Genomic DNA, 19,539 nt, shown 5'->3' on the forward strand with positions numbered 1-19,539 from the left:
GTAAGCATAATAAATTACTAGCAAGGAAAAAGGAAACTAAAATCTCTTTCTACTAAAGAGGACACTAATAACTAACCAGACGTTAAGATAAAGTGGTTAACGAACTCTCTCTAAAATGATTGTTCGGAAAAATCTGAGTTCGATTTCGGTGGAAATAATTCTTGGCTAAACTAGTTCGATTTCTGGTGAGAATAATTTTTTGTCAGTCTTTACTTACCTTGCGACCGAAGATAAGGATCAAATCAGAATGCAGTCAAAGGCATATATTAATTGAGCAAAGTATCATGAAATAATACATAATAATGCTTAAATATATCTAGCAGCATTGATTCAAATTAAGGAAGGTATAAACCCACATTCAATTGTTTCAAAATTATAAAAAAAAACACCAAAGTAAATGGTTGCAATAAGGAGAGAAAATAAATAAAGTTACAAAAAAGTTGAACCCAACAGACAAATTTTGTGTATCATCACAAAATGTGTCCATCTTAATCTTCCCATGTCTTCATATCTAGCAGACAATGCCCCTGCATAACAATATTTAACATATTTTTATAAAAAAAAATTATTAAGGGGAAAATAAAAAGGCAACAAAACAAACTAACTAACGAGGACCCTGCCTCAAGACACATGTCACATCCGCAAACAGCATATGCGCTATTTACGGAGAGGGGGAAGTGCACAACTTAAGATTAAACGTCTAAGTGAGCATCATATTTAGCCAACTAATTAGCACATTTATTTCCTTCTATGTGAGTATGACGAATTTGTCCAGAAGATACAAATTTGTCCAAGAACTAATCATGCATCCAGAAGATACAAATTTGTCCAAGAACTAATCATGCATCCAGAAGATACAAATTTGTCCAAGAACAATTCCGTAAGGATGACATGGAAATTTAAAATGAGTAGTTACTATGTAAAAAAAATGTGACTTAATCTGATCTTTGATCGTGATTTAGGCTTCATTAACCATATTTGACAGTAAATTTTTCGCAATATAAAAATATTGTGAGACGAAAGCGATTTAAAACATGTATGTTTTCGAAATACTACTCGAAGAAAAGCATTAAAAAAAAAATGATTAATGTAATACCTGATAGAAAAGAAAGATTGCAGCATTATGCAGGTCACATTACTTGTTAGTGATGAGAATTAGAAGAAGGGGATGGCCTTTCGGAACCAACTCCGTGGCTCTCATCGTCTCCTTGAATCCTAGCAGGAATACAGTAACCTGTCAAAGCATCAGACAAAAACCTGCTACCAAAGATAGAAGCTTGGTGAATTGGTTGATGAGAATGAGACTTGTGATTGTGATGATCTACCGAAGAATCCGTCATTGGAATATCATTCCAAGGACGAAGAGAAGGCGAAAAACTGGACTGAAGGGTCCCCCTATGGGCGGAAAAAGCCGAACCTTGGCCTAAAAACGCAGGCGAATTAACCATAAAACCAGTTCTATTCATATCAGTTGTTCCATGATCATTGTTCCAATTCACAATCCTATGAAAATTAGCATCAAATCCAACAGGGTTTGATTCAGAGAAAAGTGTTTGATCATTTGAAGCTGAATTGTCTTGAAATGAATGAAGTGAAAGACCAAGATCTTGTGTTGAGTTGTTTGTTCTTGAGATTATATCAGAAGAATAGCTTTGAAAATTCATAGTTTCAGCAACAGAACTTGTTGGAAAAAATGCTATAGCATCATTATCAATACTTGATTGAATGAAAGCTGAATGGTTATGGTGATTGTGATTGTGATTATTCTGCTGCATATTGTAACCAGAAGATTCTGAATTTTCTGCTGCAATAACCATTTCATTTGTTTCTACTGCATTTGTTTCCTCTTGTAACTCTTCTGTTGCATTAGGAATTGGATTCCATGGAGGAAGTTGATCAAGCTTATCAATAGCCGATTTCGCCTTTTTGATAAGCCAATCAACGGCTTTACTCGGTCTATCATAGCCGAGACGATCTTGAACATCATAGAATTGAATTGCTGTATGTGCTGATAAACGAACACGTCGATCGCGAGGACCTTTCGCAGTATATACCTTACTATGCCTATCTTTTCTACCTGTTGCTCTAACAATGTGACCTCCTTGAACTTGAACTATTTCTCCACCTGTGCTCTTCATTCCCATGCCTTTGAATTTGAATCAATGGTTCTATTGTTTTTCTATTTCTTGCATATACATATTGATATTTTTGTAGTATGCAATTTGATTATGCCACTTGATTTAATGTATATGCTTCAAAATTTGTGATTCTTGATGCACTTGCTAGTATAATGTCTAGTAGTTGTTGATAATGACAACCACTATAAGAGTTTGATTCTTTTTCTTTTCTTCCTTTTTTTTGTGGCTATGTTTTTTTTTGCTTTTTTCTCTTCTAATTGTTGTTGGACTTCTTATAGATTTTCTTCATGTTACATCATCTGCACGTAATTGCAAAAATAAAAAAAAAAAAAACCCTTAATTTTACTATTTCTTATGACTCCAAAATCAAAACATGTAATAGCAATTTCTCAAGATTTTATATTTTTTCTACACGAATCGAAGTAATAAGGGCTAAATTTCAATGAATCGTTTTGTTTATCAGATTTGTAACTAAAAGAGACTAAAAGGACATAGTAAATAAATTTAGTAAGATTGTTAATTTGTGTTATTTATTAGGCGCCGTCTACGGTGCGCACCCTTGATAGGCCGCGCACGGTGCGCATGCAAAAAAAACCGGATATTTCGGGAATATTCCATCACCGCATGTTTTTGTAAATTTAATAATAGTTACACTATTACAGGGTTAATGTCGGTATTTGACATCAATCTCAACTTTACCTTTCCAAAAATAACATGAAAAATTAGCAACAATTCTCACTGAAACTTGCAATTGCAATCGTTCGTTGAAGATCGACCGCAGAACAATGAATAACCAAGTTCGTGGTGAGGTCGTTGGTGACGCTGATGGTGCTGTTAGTGGCGAAGTTCGTGGTGAAGTCGTTGGTGACGCTGATGGTGCTGTTAGTGGCGAAGTTCGTGGTGAAGTCGTTGGTGACGCTGATGGTGCTGTTAGTGGCGAAGTTCGTGGTGAAGTCGTTGGTGACGCTGATGGTGCTGTTAGTGGCGAAGTTCGTGGTGCCGTCGACGGTGGTGTTGCTGGTGTCAGTTCAGCGCGCGATGAAGTAATGGATGCTTACTTTGTAAGTGCTAGTATGTATTTGTGCTTTTAACCGATAGTATATATTTGTTGTATTTTATATTGATGTAGTCATTTATTTATTTTTTAGCAAGCATTGAACGAGTTAACACAAGAGAATCCTTCTTATAGAGAACATTGTAGAGGTGATGAGGATAATATTGGAGACAATGACATTGGGTTTGATGCAGAAGATGACAATGTTGGTCACTCTGCAGATCATGATTATAATGATTATAATGATTATGAGGAAGATGATGAAAGCTTGGGGGGTGAACTTGACGGTGATGAAAGTTATTCTGATACCGACAATGAGTGGGAACATTTGGATGAAAGTGGGAACACGGTTGCCAACGATTTGGATGAAAATTCAGATACCGACAATGAGTGGACACATTTGGATGAAAATGCAGAGCAATTAGTCATAATTGATGGTGAGGAGGATGTTGTAAAGATTGATATGTTTAACTTGCACAATGAAGACGTTTCTAAGTTGCGATTTGGTAATTTGGAAGTTGCATACAAATTTTACTGTTGGTTTGCAAAGATGAACGGTTTTGCTGTTCGCAAAGGGCAAGATGTTAGAAATAAAGATGGAGTTCTTGTTCAAAAAACATTCGTTTGTAACCTAGAAGGCTACAGGAAAGACCGTCGCGATTTAACTGAAGTGACGCGCAAGCGTGGTCCGAAACACGAAACCAGGTGTGGTTGCAGTGCAAGACTTCGAGTGCATATTGATATAATTTCGGGTCTCTGGTACATTACTATTTTCAGTTTTGAGCACAATCATTATATGTTGACGGAGAAGCACTGTGGGCTATTGGCAGCACATAGGAAACTTACAAATTCAGATCAGATTCAAATTAAGAACTATGGTCAAGCTGGGATAAAGGTTGCTCAAATGATCGGTGCGTTTGCCAATGCTGCGGGAGGGTATGATAAGGTAGGGTTTTTGAAGAAGGATTTGCACAATCAAATTCAAAGACAAAGAAAAGAAACGTCTTCTGATGCTAAAGGTGCTGTTAAGTACCTTCTAGGTCTTAGGACTAAAGATCCATTGATGTTCGTTGCACACACGGTCGATGCTTGTGGTAGGTTGCAAAGCTTATTTTGGTGTGATGGAGAAAGCCAAAAGAATTATGAGGTTTTTGGTGATGTGTTGGCATTCGATGCTACATATAACAAAAATAAATACAGGTGCCCGTTTGTTGTATTTTCCGGTGTCAACCACCATAATCAGACAATTATCTTTGCCACTGCTGTAGTTTCTAATGAGGTTGAAGGCACATATGTGTGGTTGTTGGAGCAATTTTTGCTTGCGATGAAAGGCAAGGCCCCTGTTTCTGTAATAACAGACGGTGATGTAGCTATGAGGAATGCAATAAGGAGAGTATGTCCTAATAGTTATCATAGGTTATGTGCTTGGCATCTTCTTCGAAATGCCATGTCTAACATTGGTAACCTAGAGTTCATTCCATACTTGAAAAAATGCATGCTTGGCGATAACGATGTTTGGAAATTTGAGAAACTGTGGAATGAAATGATAGATAAGTTTGGGCTTCAAGACAACAGTTGGATCAAAGAATTGTACCAGAAAAAGAAGATGTGGTCAACAGCCCATATTAGGGGGCATTTTTTTGCAGGAATACGAACGACGTCGCGGTGTGAAGCATTTCACAGTCACATGGGTCAGTTTGTCCACTCAAAGATGAATATGACTGATTTTGTGAAGCAGTTTAATAGATGTGTATGTTATTTTCGCTTCAGGGAGGTGGAGGCGGATTTTCATTCACAATATGGAAATGCTGTCTTGCAGACCCCTCTAAGGTCACTCGAGAGGTCTGCATCAAAACAATTCACACATGAGATTTTCTGCTTGGTACGTTCTGTACTAAAAAAGGTTTCCCTGATATCATTATGTGACACTCAAGAGATGGCATCCTTTTCAATTTATTCTGTGACGAAGTATCAAGACGAAGGACATGTTTGGCGTGTATCTCACAGTCCATCAAACAATGAATTTAAATGTTCTTGTCTTAGAATGGAATCAATTGGAATTCCTTGTGAACACATCGTGGCAATTATGGTATATCTTGATACTGTTGAATTCCCGACTAATCTTGTGTTGAATCGATGGTCTAAATTTGCAAAGGACTCAATTCGTGGTAATGTTAACGATGGTTCACATTACTGGGATTCACATTTGGTTGCGAGACATGCCAATTTGGTGCATCTTAGCAAGGAAGTTTCCGATTTGGCTTACAAGGATGTTGATGATTATAAAAACTATTTGGATTATCTAACCAATGAAATCACGAGGCTTAAATCAAAGTACGTTGGTGATAACGGTCCTGTGAATTTAAATGGTCCGGTCGAAGTTGATAACATATTGAACCCTTCCTGTGCAAGAAGCAAAGGCGGTGGACCCAGTTCCAACAACACTACAGCTGGGAGAAGCAGGCGTCCAGGAACATGTGGCGGATGCTCCCAAGTTGGACACAACATAAGATCTTGTCCTAACCTGGCTGAAGATGGAGAATTTCCTGCAGCCAGTTCTGTTCAATCAATGTCTGTACGGTTAAGCGGCAACAATTACGAAGGCTACGTCAACACCAGATAGGAGCTGTCTGGATGCAATCTTGTAGGTAATGTGTGTAAATACTATTCCGTGTTGGGTTACCGTTTTGTTATTTATAATTGTTCCTTCCTGTTTGTTAGCACTTGCCGGTTGTTATACATTAGTGTAATTTGTTACCGTGCCGATGCACGGGATTAATTAACAATACTAGTTAGTTAATGAATTTCAACACGCTTATTCGACCGGTAGTAAGAATGATTAATTTTTGTTAGAAATCATTAAAAATTCATAGTTGTTACAGACACATTATGCATAACCATAAATAAATAAACTTCCAAATAAGACCAACTAATTATAAGTTAACAAACACAATGGCCCTATGTCAGATTTCATAACAAAGGCATAAAGATGAGATTAATCATCAACAGAGTATATCATAACTTATACTTCTCTTGAGTGGAGGTCTTGTACATAATCATACATATCATGCCCAACATATTGGTATATCCTTTAGGTTCTTTTTGGGGGTCGCCTTTTTTTGGATCACTTAGCTATAAAATCCTATCCAAACTTGAAAAAGTACTAATACAAATCATTAATAATAAATCATAACTACTACAGTTGCCCGACCTAAAAAAGTACTAATATGATAAGATAATCGTCAATATTTAATCATTAATACCAATCAAACAAAACCACGTCTACGATATTGACCGCAATCATGCGAATCTGCCAAATCCATCTCAACAACCTTAATATCAAAGACAATCTTAAATTCCTTTCCTCCAGATCGCTGTCCGATTCTAACGCAATTTTCAAAAATATACGGTGAAACATAATTAGCTAAATCATTACTTATGGGTAAATTTGCCAACCTTTGAAACAAACCGACAGAAAATAATTGCACATTTTTAGTGACAACGGAAAGAGGAAGGCCGAACTTGTATTTATATATTGGGGATACAATAAAATCACTTTCAGTTGGTATAGGTTGGAGTCCAGACAGAGGTTGAACATAAAGTTTATAGAACCCTTGAACATGAAGCTCTATTGTTACTAATTTTTCATGAAAACATTTGTCTGATACTGGTATAGTGGTTTCTGCCATCATTGTGTGGGTATAGGTTTTGCTAGGGATTTTAAGCTTCGATAGATCTAAACGATGAAGTGGATTTGGGTTTGGGGAGTTATTTGAGCTAGATGCCATTGATTGAAACTGAAAATGATAATAAAACCAACCTGGCTATTTTTCACAAGTTTGTTTCTTGCGTATCATCTCAAGTGTGGATAGGAAGCCATTTTATAGGTAATATAAACCAATATTTACTGTTGTTACATCCTGTAGCTGTACAGTTAAAATATGTGTTGGAAATATGTAGTATACTTATTACTTTCTCGAAAAGGAACTAAATCAGGAGACAGGGAATCTTACTATTAGCCATATGTAGTATACAAAAACCTCATAAAATGTGACAATTCATTTCCTGACAAGATTCCCGTCAATACCCTTTTAGTTGTATTAGATTTAATGAATGTAATATATTCTGGCTATGCATCAATATGGAAAGGAAATTTTAAATTGTTTATATATTAGCTCACACAAAATAATGGGCCTATAAAAGTGTTAGTGGCCCATCCAAAAACTCACCCATACCAGGTCTACATCCACACCCAAAATAATGGGTCTCAAAAATTAATGCTAGTACCATTAAACATGAAGTGCCCATCATACTATATATATAGTGCACACAAAATAATGGGCCTATAAAAGTCTTAGTGGCCCATCCAAAAACTCACCCATACCAGGTCTACATCCACATCCAAACTAATGGGTCTCAAAAATTAATGCTAGTACCATACATGAAGTGCCCATCATACTATATATATAGTGCACACAAAATAATGGGCCTATAAAAGTCTTAGTGGCCCGTCCAAAATAATGCTAGTACCATTAAACATGAAGTGCCCTTCAAAATACCATACATAATTACTTTTGCTTCCCACATACCCCTCGTCCTCGTCACTGATCATCTTCTGCAGTTACTTGATGCCAATACATCCTCGCCCGTTGTATCAAACTGTTGCTAACCTCATTGTGGTTGCCAAGCAAGACTCTCATTGTCACAATCATTCTGGTCACATTCTCATCCAGCTAGCATAACACGTTATTTGGTTAGTAATTAAATAACAAGTTCAGGAACAAGTATTTGACAACGCACATTTATTTTAATTCATTATCAGTTTGAATGTGTTTGTTTGTGGAACCAAATAAGAACATTCAGATAGGAACCACATAGCTGTGTTTGACTGTGTTTGCTTGACCTTACTATAATTTTGAGTTTAAGTTTATGGGCGGCATGAAAAACAAATTATATCAAACGCAAATGTGTACTTATTAAAACTGATAACTGACTTTAATTCGTGTGTTGTAAATGCAGCATGGTATACAGGTAGTTAACGTGTGTTAATCCATGGCACCATGTTGTTGCAAAGCGTATCTTACAGAGGAATTGGATTGTACTACTTGTTCATACTCAAAGGCATATCATGGTAAACCATAATGATATCAAATGCATATGTTATTCCACGTTCTGAATTAAAGTTTGGTTTTTCAAAACATAACAACTTTACAAGAGAAAGATAATTTACCAATCCAATTGCGTTGCTCGTAAAACTGTTTTGCATATTGAGCCACTCCACAACCCATAGTCCAGAAGCATCACTACATTTTGAACATATAACATTAACACCATAATTATACCAATTTCATTATAATTTTGTACATTTACTGACTAAATACCTGTTCCCAAGGTTAGGCACACCTCTAGCCTCCACGATGTCCCACCTCCCAAAATCTGCCAGTCCACAGAAGGTATAGTAATCGGGATATACTTTGTCAATCAGTTTGGAAAGTGCCTTGCTCTAAACAAAGAAAATATGATGGTTACACATGTATCTTACATAATCCATATAAAATTTCTGTTAGGTGTTGTGACTATTATACGAATACATACGATGGTTCTTATGGTTCTCTGTCTCTCGTCAATGACATCGTCTCTAAGGTGTGTGTCAAAGTGAAAGATCTTTCCATGTTCGATAGATACCACCATAAGATAAAAATGACCGCGCGCATCTTCAATGGGCACGTAGATCTACACCAATTGTAAACAAATATGTTATATTTGGATACTATTAGTAGTGTTACTTGATTAGGGTGTATTGCAGGGACAGTTCAATATGTATTCATACCAGATTCAGGCGATCAAACTTAGGCAACCAATCTTTTCCGTAATAGCCGTGCAACTTGTCAATTGTGTGATCCTCAACAACATCCTCCTGTAATCAATTTGGAGTTTATTATGACATCAGCTATGTATTTATGTAATTCCTTTATAACATGGCCTTGGATAAAATATGAAATATATTTGATATACCGCAAATGAAGGTGGGAGACACCACAGTGTCTTACAAAATGTGTTCTGCTGCGTCCATGTAACCCTCAACGCCATCATGAGGATTATCTAGTAATGTTGACACAAACAGATATATGTCAATGGATGGAGTTCTAAATAAACCCCCAAGCAACACAGACACATATATGAATAAGGCATGTGCCAATCACGAAACTAAACAAGTATTTAAATGCATTTCAGCCCAAATCGATAAAAACAATTGCTAAACACACACCCTGCATAGCTCAAACACAGTGTTTTGGCAAATACCATACAAAAAAAAGGCTAAAGTTGTATAACAAACACATAGCACAACACAATTAATGCCTTAAGCGTCAAACATTACAATAATACACATAATCATTTAATACACTGTTTACGTTGACGCTCTTTTCATCAATATTACCTCCCTTGACACCAACATTCCGGGAAGCATACACTCGAACTCACATCTTGCAAATTCTGTTTTGCCCTTCCTGAATACAACATCCCTGCACACAGACCACCAATGTTATGTTACATTACAGCAACAAAACATATATCGATATTTATTCAAAAATTTACAAGTTATATCAATTACATCACTCACTTGACATCAAAGTCATTCTGGAATACATAGGCACATATCCTGACTTCCACATTGTCCAATTTCATGTCCACGGTTGTCTTAAATGGACACTTGAAAATCTGTTAAATATCAGTAACATATATAGTGTCATTGCATTGAAAAAATTTGTAAACTGGATGATCAAGACATAATTCATATATGATAACCTTTGGAATAATCAGTCCAACGCCATTTCTGAAAGCTTGTGTTTTTCCGACAGCTACAACACCCTTAGCTCTCCCAACAGGGGAACGACGTTTGACGCCGTTTGCCCCAGCAGTTGCGGCTTGCTTGCCCCGTCCATTGCCAGGCAAAGGTGGTGCTGAGCATTCACCAGGTGTGAAACTCAGTTTTCTAGGCATCGCCGTTGTACTCCTCAGTGTTGTGCCCTTCATCAATAATGATGCAAATTACTATCTACATGCTTATTTACATTCATTACTTAATCATGCAAGTGTTTTCATGCAAATGTTTTTTACCTTGTCGTTGACACGTCTCCGATAATCACTGTTGAATGCTTCGTAAGTTTGATGATCATCGACAGCTTTTGCGATAGCATCCTCTTCCACTGCATTTGAAAAATACCCCACGCGTTTTTTCGCCCTCTTGGGTTGTGTCTCGGCGCGAACAAAAGTTTCTCTACTAATTGTTCTTTTCTTTGCTTTGACTGTTGCATCAGCTATTTCCTCAGACAAGGAGATTGTACCAAAGTTTTTTAGTCTCGCCATCTCCTTGTCGATTTCAACCTCGTTATCGACACCGGTTCTTTGTAAAACAGATGTTTTCTTCAGCTTTTTCCCGTTATCCCCCAGCTCAGGAGAGTAATCAGAGCTGCTGTGGACGTCACCATCGTCCCTCCCCTTAGCCGGCGATCTCACAACGGGTTTTGAAAGTTCTTTCACATAGCGCTTTATCATGTCGGTGTTACACAGATCCATGCTATCTAAACGGATGTTGAGGTTCTAAAATAATGAAATGATTTTCTTAGTTCTTTTTCGATGCAACATATTTACTTATAAAGACATAAAAATGGATTGAACGAAAACACACAAAAATGATTTACTTTGTTCTTTTTGGATGCTACGTATTTACTTATAAAACACACATAAATGGATTCAACGAAAACAACTTTTGATAAACATATTTGTACCTCAATGGCGTCCATTATGTCCCTCAGAGTGACTTCCGTTGAAGATCCAGCATGTCCAGCATCTTGAATGACATGAGCCCCACGCTCATGAACCACCTGTAACAAAAGTTTATTAAAATTATTTTTACTTGTGATATTTCAGTAAACACGACCTTGATTAATCACTAGAACCCTTGATTCAATCACTAGAACTTTTGATTTAATTACTAGAACTTATTATACAGCCATTACATTGTCATCCATGGGTCCAGTTGAGGAGATATGCATGATCGAGACATTACCATCGTTTTGAGGGTGGATGCTACACAAACACATTTTTCTTCATTAATAACATGGAATATAGATAAAGTTATCAACTTTAAATCGTGTAAATGAAAGTTAAAGTTGGTTATGAATTTACGAATTGCTTCCTCTTGCAGGGCTGGAGACCAGAATGTGATTGTTGTTGAGTTCCATTGTTGGAGGACGGAACAAAGAAAAGCTACTGGAAACGATATAGTATTATGGTTTGCTCTGGTCCTTCTTTTGTGTTATAAAGTCAAGTAGCCTTTTTCACTACTACGTACGCCTTGCTTAATTAAGTATGCAATTGAAAGCATTATATCAATCAAAACTAACACTCACATTTAATGCACCTATACCCGCCCTATACCCAACTCACCCCACACATGATTACACAATTTAGTCAAATCTTTTATTTTGATCTATTGTTGCCTCCGACTCCGTCCCTAATTATAAGACTTTGTTGCTAATTTTCAATGATTAAATAACCAAATTGTAACTTCTTAGATTTAGTATATCGGTTTGTTTTATCAAATTTTATAGTTGAATAATAAAATTCGACTACGGTGTGAAGGCAAAATCAGTCTCGCACCGGTAGACAACAAAAAATTTAACAGCCAGATTTAATCAATGGATGAGATGTAGCTTATTGCAGTATGCTTTCCCAAATTGAATTGCTCCGTAAATTTCATTGATCAATGGGATCAATATGTAGCTCATATAGATAACATTTAAATTGCATTAGACTGTTAACTTAAAAAATGACCATCAAAAGAGCAACGATTATTTTTGTAGACGGGTTCTTATAAAAATTACCAAATAAAGAGTTGATTATTATATGCTCTAATTTTTAAATCCGGGTGGCACTAACATTTGACTTAAATAAACATTTATTTTTTTTGCTATGTGATTCTTGATGATGACTTCCGACCTAACAAAAAGTCTAAAAAATATGGCAAAGCAGGAGTTGAACACACAACATGGCATAATGAAATCCCACTACCACGCACTACCATCTGATCCAACACTCCTTTATCTCCAAGTTTTGGCGTTGCGAGCTATATATTTGGAAATTTATTAACAAAAACTCAAAATGTTATTGTTTAAAAAAATAACAAACACTTAATAATATCAATAACAAACTACTTTTGCGTAATCATCGTTACGATTATTGGGTTTATTGGATTCATTTAGTTATCGGAGAAACGTGTCTTTCCATACTTGTTGATATCAGTAAAAAGCTTCTTTGGTACATGTGTAATAATTACTTCCACACTGCAAAATCATTGCTTATTTGTCCGAAATATATCATTTTTACGCGACATTCCTTACTTAAGCTTTTTTTTACAATTGATTCGGGAATCAAAAGGAAAAAAAAAATCATTTTTTCCATACAACCTACTTTTGCTTAATCATCGTTACGGTTATTGTAATTATTTGATTCATTTAGCGTATCGGAGAAACGTGTCTTTCCATACTTGTTGAAATAATAAAATACTAGCTTATATTTCACAGACCAATCCAACTATTTGGATTCAAATTTACTCAAAACATAAAACATAAAAAATGCATTTTTTTTTAATAGGCTCCGTCGGCTAAATGAGCCTCGCACGGTACGCGAGTAAAAAAAAACCGGATCTTCAGGAATATTCTTTTGACATCTGGATTTAAAATATAAAATTGATTAATTTCATTGTTCCACTATCTGAGGGGTATTATTGGAAATTTATATCAATTAATTATTACTTTTTAGTTTTGAATACACGGTTAGACAGGAAAAAATACAACATTAGTGAAATTAACTACTACTACTACTATTATTCATATTAATATCACTATTTTTATTAACAAAATTAACTACTACTACTACTATTATTATTATTATTATTATTAAACGAATTATTCTGAAATTAGCCGTATGTCTTATCTATCCGAATTATTATTATTATTATTATTATTATTATTATTATTATTATTATTATTATTATTATTGTCAAAAAAAACTATTTGTTCACTGATGACATGTTTGTTTATTTTGAATTGAACCAGTTAACATTAAGCAGAGCAGTGATGGAGTTCAAAGGCGAGTTCAAATGTGACCAGATGATTGTATCCTGTTTGGTTGTGTCATTGGCTCCAATTACTCATGCTATTACACAACAGACAATGCACTGTACTTACGGGGAAGACCAAAACGTCTTAATCTGTCAACAGCTTTTCCTTTCGTTTACTGTTCATTTGCTTTTCAGGCTCACTGTTCCTTTGATTTGAAGCTTGTACTCTCCAAACCAACTTCAATTAATAAACCATTAAACCTAAACCACATATATGCTCAGAGGAACGAAAAAGGCCACCCATACCGTCAATTTGGATAGGGATGTAGATCCCATGTAGTCCGATTACGTTTCATGGATGAAGTCAGTTGCTTATGTACCATTTGATTGAAATCAGATGATCACGATTTAACATTATTAAAAATTGTATTAAACCATTCGATTTGATCTAATGGATGTGATGCACCTGCATTGCATTATAGTATGTGTGTAAAACGTTACTTCCTCCCTAGAAAATAATCTATCCGTTTTGACTGGGAATGGATTCTCTCAAGTGTGATTTACACTTGAGAGAATAAAGTGTAATCTAACACCATCTAAATTCATTTTCTCTAAATTTTTATATGTTTCTCTCTCTTGATCAATGTAACAAACCACACATTATTCTCTCAAGTGTAAATTACACTTGAGAGAATCCATTCCCGTTTTGACTATATATTTTCACCGGACACAATTATAAGCAAAAACTACTTTTTAGGTGTATTGAACATGTACTCCTTCCGTCCCAAAATATAAGCAAAAGTGGATCAACAACAGTGAATGTATTCGGACTAAATTTTAAACCAAATTCATCAACTTTTGTTGACCTATTTTTGCTTATATTTTGGAACAGAGGGAGTAATGTATTTGATCAATAATATCATATTTTTATAATTTTTACAATTAAAAACGGAAATGGATTCCCTGCAGTCAGTTTTTGACTGCAGGTTAATCTTAGCCATCCAAATTAATGTTTTTTTAATTCAAAAAAAATACTTCAAAAAAAAAAATTTGAAAATAAATCTAAGGGTTCCCATGTACTGACTGCATGACTGCAGCATGCTTTGACTGCATGGTATCCAGGTCCATTAAAAACTTAGTGTATGTTTGGCTTATGTGTTTGCTTTTGATTATTTTTGTATTATAGATAATCAACTTATAATAATCTTTATGTCCTAAAATTAGGAGAATGAATTCTCTCAATTTTTTTCGGGGAAAATAATTGAGAGAATTCATTGATTTCTTATGATAGACAAAAGAAAAGGAGAAAAAATGTAAATTAAAAGGTAAGAATTGATCCAAAATATATGTAATTGACGAAAATAAAATTGACATAATTCATTGTGATCGGCTTGACTATTGTACTTCATTGACACATTTTGATTCAACCTCTTTTCAGTACTGAATAATAATGTTGATATCCTCTGAAACTTAGTCGCAAACCCACTCGGTCGTAGTAAAATTATAGTCGGCTTTATTTAAATATGATACTTACAAATTTAATCATATATTTTATATATCTTAATATCTTATAAATAATATTTTTATTAACGATGTAATAATTTGTATTTAAACAGTTTGGTACCAAGGTCAGCTGACAATTAAATGTTTGTTGACCTTTATGTAATTTTAATGGAATTAGCTGCCGATGGAATATATCTCTGTCGTTACCCACAGGCCACAAGCATATCCTCCTATACGACATTTATTCACTACGATGAACAACGGCAGTAGCACTTTTAAGTTCGTAACCAAACTGTGGAAAAATAAGGTAAGCAAACTTTTTCAAACATATTTTATCAATTCCTATATTGCGCCCAATATTTATCCTATAATTATAGACTTTGATCATACAATCGTTTCCCAGGCTTACATCATTATCCCTGCATCAGTTTATCAAAAATGGAAGGAAGAGTTTACACAAATATGTGAAATTCATGGTCCTGGTGGAAATGTGTTTCCTTGTTCAATAACGCAAGCTTCACAAGGCAAAGCAAAAATTAACACCAACCTCACAACCATTAGAGAAGTCTATCGAATCACAAAGCCTGTAGACATCAGATTTGATTTTATAAAGTTCGTATTTTTGAGTTTTTCATTTGGTCTGAAAAGAAATAAGCATCGAAATTCAAGGATAAATCGTCGTGATCCAAACAAGGTTACAACATCTACTCTTTCAAAACCAGCAAAAGCAATTGACACCGGTCTTATATGGGGATCAGATATACCCCTATGGGAGTCAACTATTTCAAAATCAACGGCCAGAGGGGGTCAACCACTCGTAAGCTAAACTCCAAACTCGTTATTAGTTTTATTCAGCTTAGATTTCAATCTAAATTTTTTGATATTCCTGCGATTCTCCATGTTATCCGACACATATTTTGTTGCCAATTCATTGTTCTATGTCCAATTTTTGTTATAGTTTGTTGCCAATTGATTGTTCTATGTCCTATTTTGTTGCCAATTCATTGTTCTATGTCCAATATTTGTTATAGTTTGTTGCCAATTGATTGTTCTATGTCCTATTTTGTTGCCAATTCATTGTTCTATGTCCAATATTTGTTATAGTTTGTTGCCAATTGAGTGTTCTATGTCCAATTTTGTTGCCAATTTCAGCTGATCCCTGCACATGTGGTTCAAACAAGGCTCTCAACAAGACCAGTTTATCTTACGGTGTCATTAGCAGGGGGTGTTGTTGAATGCTGGAACCTCATTTGGAATGAGAAACGACCTTCACAATGTCATGTTGGTCATGGATGGTACAAATTTTTCAAGAATAGTTGTATGAAATGTGGCGACAGGATCCAATTTTGGGAAGGAGAAGATGGCATAATAACTGTGACAAAATACGATGGCTAAATTACCCAGAAACATGATTAATGTATTAATTTTCTATATTGTTCATATACTTGCTTTCCAATTGTTGTTGGTTATTCACATGGGAATTAGAATAAATTCATTAATCTTTTTAATTCATTTTTTATATAATTATAGTTAAGGAAAATAGAAATAGTATAATTTACTTGAAACTTATATTTAAAATATAAAAAATATTAGTTTCAATGTAAAATTTACTCTTCTTATATTATTTAATTATTTGTTTCGAGATCGGAAGTTGGAGTTTACTGGCATCTCTGTAGGTTGTCTACGAAGACCCGGTACGTGACACGATACCAATACAATACGACACCTATACGGCGATCATATATTTGATTTAAACATATAAATTTTGGCTTTTGAAAGTTAGTATCAGATGCAATAATAGTATCTTCAGTGGTGGTACTAGGGTGGGGCAGAGGGTGGCCACGGCCCTCCCACACCCAATTTTTTTTTTTTTTTATGTGTATTATTAACGACGGGGACTTTTCTAACAAACGAAAGTTATATTCAGGGATTTTGAAATGTTTTTTTATGATTCAGGGACTACAATGACAGCGAGTGCCACTTGCATGGACCAAAGTGGTCGTTTACTCAAAAATTAAATTTAAAATTAAATATATATAAATGCAAAATGGGGAATGCGATAACACACCCACCCACTTTTCGTTGGTGTGTTGCAACTACCATTTTCTCCTCTCTTCAGAATCTAATTATTTTTGGAATAAACACAATCGCATCATGCCCATTCAAATTCAAATGGAAAACAATATCAATGACTTCTTCTCCTCAATCAAAGAAATAAGTCATAAAAATTATTGAACCATGGAGCTCTCCATGGGTGGTGCTTAGTCAACGGCACCTTCGACAGCTGCAAACGGAATTGTGTGCCAAAGACCGTCAACTACAAATCTATGTCAATTTGCTTATACAAAAAATACGTACTACTCAAATACATATTTGATAACATCATGCCCAAACATTCAATACTTAAAGAGAAAACACAAATATTTTTATCAATTAAAATGTAGCTTTATGTAAAGCTCTGGTCATTCACTCAGTTCCATTAGGGGTGTACATGGGTTGGGCAAATCCGGTCGACCCGGTCAAACCCACCCAACCCAACCCAAAAAAGTCGGTTAGGTCGGGCAAGTGGGTGGATATGGATTTCAAAAATGAAAAACCCATTAAAAAAATTGGGTTTCGGGTAAAACCGGACCCAACCCAAAAAACCTACTAACCCACTAGTGCTATGTTTCTTGAAATTTTTTTATGAAAATACTAAAGATTTTTTCATTTGATTATTAAATATTTTTTATATTGAAAATGAGTTATATTATTTTTTACGAAAATAAAAATGATTGAATAATTTTTATAAACAAATATGATAACTTGTCGCATTATTTTTTAAAAATTTAAAAAATTTGAATAATTTTCATAAACAAATATAGTGATTCATGGTTTAGTCATTTGATATTAAAAAAAGCAAAAAAATCATTTGGATAACACGCTATCCAGCCCGTAAATTAGTAGATTTACACACAAAAATGGGTGATTATTTTTTATAGTGAAAAAAAGTTACCCTATTTTTCAAGAAGATACATTGATTGAGTTATTTTTTATGAGAAAATATGACGATTCAATATTTAGATATTTAATAAAAAAAATAGAAAAATAATTTGGGTAACCCACAACCCAACCCAATCCAACCCGGAAATTAGTGGATTTACCCAACCCGGCCCAATGTTATAACGGGTTGTTATTTTACTAAACACAACCCGGAGTACCATATGTGGTTTGGGTTTTGGTTTTGGCCAAACCCAACTCAATCCGGCCCACGTACACCCCTAACTTCCATCACATATACAAGAGTATTATAAATTATATGAATTTATTATAACCGAAACTTCCATTATAAGAACATTGACGGATCCAACATTGGCCTTCAATATTGTCCCTCCCTAAGTGGCATCTAATTTTAAAGGTACTCGTTTGGCCAAACATTTTTTTACTATAAAAGTTACTTTAAAAATAAAGTCAAAAAAAGAAACTTTAAAAATAAAGTTAAAGTTGTTTGGTAATTTCATTTTACTTTTTGTTTTACAAGTTACTTTTTATGAAAAAATTATTTGATGAGATAAATCAAATAACACCGATATAATTTTTTAGTAATGTTGCACAACTCAATAATGTTTTAACGAACACAAATTTCATAAAATAAATCGTTGGATAGAAATTTGTGTGGCTCAGTCCAAAAACTAATTAGTGAATATATTATTAACTTGGCATTTTAATTAGTGAATATATTGGAATTTTATTAACTAATAGCTATATATCATAAAATATATTTTATTAAGTATATTTATTAACTAATAACTTAACTATATAGGTAAGTGGAGGGTGGCCCATATTTTTTTCCTGGGGTGGGCCACGATGGTCACCCATGTGTCACCACTAGATAATCAAATAAATAAAAAAATAAATAAAATCAGTGGTTCAGATTTACCTGCAGTCCCTATTTGACTGCAGAGAATCCAAATCCCTTAAAAACCAATCATTAGTTATAACACAGTACCTTAAATTTAACCCATAAAGAGAAACATTGTCATATATCAGATCAGATAAAACACGTCCAAAACAAACAAAATATCATATCCATATGTCTGTGACTTAACAAAACAAAAGGTAAGTTCATAAAATACTAAAACAGAAACATTAAATACATGCAATCACCAGGTTGGTCCCAATCTTTACTCCTCCTTTCTCACCCACATCATATGGTCATCGTAGATGTTGAAGCAGTTGAACAGTATAGTATCTCCAACTTTGAAATCATTGATGCCAACAACCTCCGGCCAGCCACTTGAAATCTTCACCTCAAAAGGATACTGCTTAAACTCCAACGAGCACCAGTGCTTTTCACCATTGTTACCAACTAGCCTGACCCGGCCAAGCATTGTGTTCCACAGATAATCTCCCAGATCGTATGGTAGTGTCTGAAACGAACGAAACAAACCATTAAAACAAATTTAACAACTATATCTGTTTAATTCATTAAACGTTCTTAGCAAAAATTGAACAATATAACACAAAACTCAGAAACTTACCAAAATCGGATTAACTTCAGGATCCTCTGTGATAGTAACTTTAAATGTCACAGCCTTTCGAAGCGCTCGACTTTTCGAATGCCACGTTGGGAACTGTGCAGGAGTAATCTTTTCGGGTGACACAAAGATCTGAAAGGAACTTGAACCTATGTATTTGAATAATACCGAATGATGACCTTGTAAACCATACATTTCCCT

General features: G+C 34.8%; 1 protein-coding gene across 1 annotated transcript; it reads right to left on the reverse strand.

Annotated features, from left to right (window-relative positions):
• Positions 1 to 231: 231 nt before the first annotated feature.
• Positions 232 to 2,455, reverse strand: LOC123899417 (transcription factor TCP4-like). Its single transcript, XM_045950531.1, has 2 exons — positions 1,097 to 2,455; positions 232 to 527 (listed from the first exon to the last, which is right to left on the reverse strand). The coding sequence occupies exon 1, from the start codon at positions 2,142 to 2,144 to the stop codon at positions 1,143 to 1,145; it is 1,002 nt and encodes a 333-aa protein (XP_045806487.1). The 5' UTR covers positions 2,145 to 2,455; the 3' UTR covers positions 232 to 527; positions 1,097 to 1,142.
• Positions 2,456 to 19,539: the final 17,084 nt, after the last annotated feature.

This window comes from Trifolium pratense, linkage group LG7, assembly GCF_020283565.1.
Source record: "Trifolium pratense cultivar HEN17-A07 linkage group LG7, ARS_RC_1.1, whole genome shotgun sequence".
Lineage (NCBI taxonomy): Eukaryota > Viridiplantae > Streptophyta > Magnoliopsida > Fabales > Fabaceae > Trifolium > Trifolium pratense.

What these genes read in the sequence shown, in the direction of transcription:
- LOC123899417 (XM_045950531.1), bottom strand. Translation starts at nt 2,144, where the DNA reads ATGGGAATGAAGAGCACAGGTGGAGAAATAGTTCAAGTTCAAGGAGGT.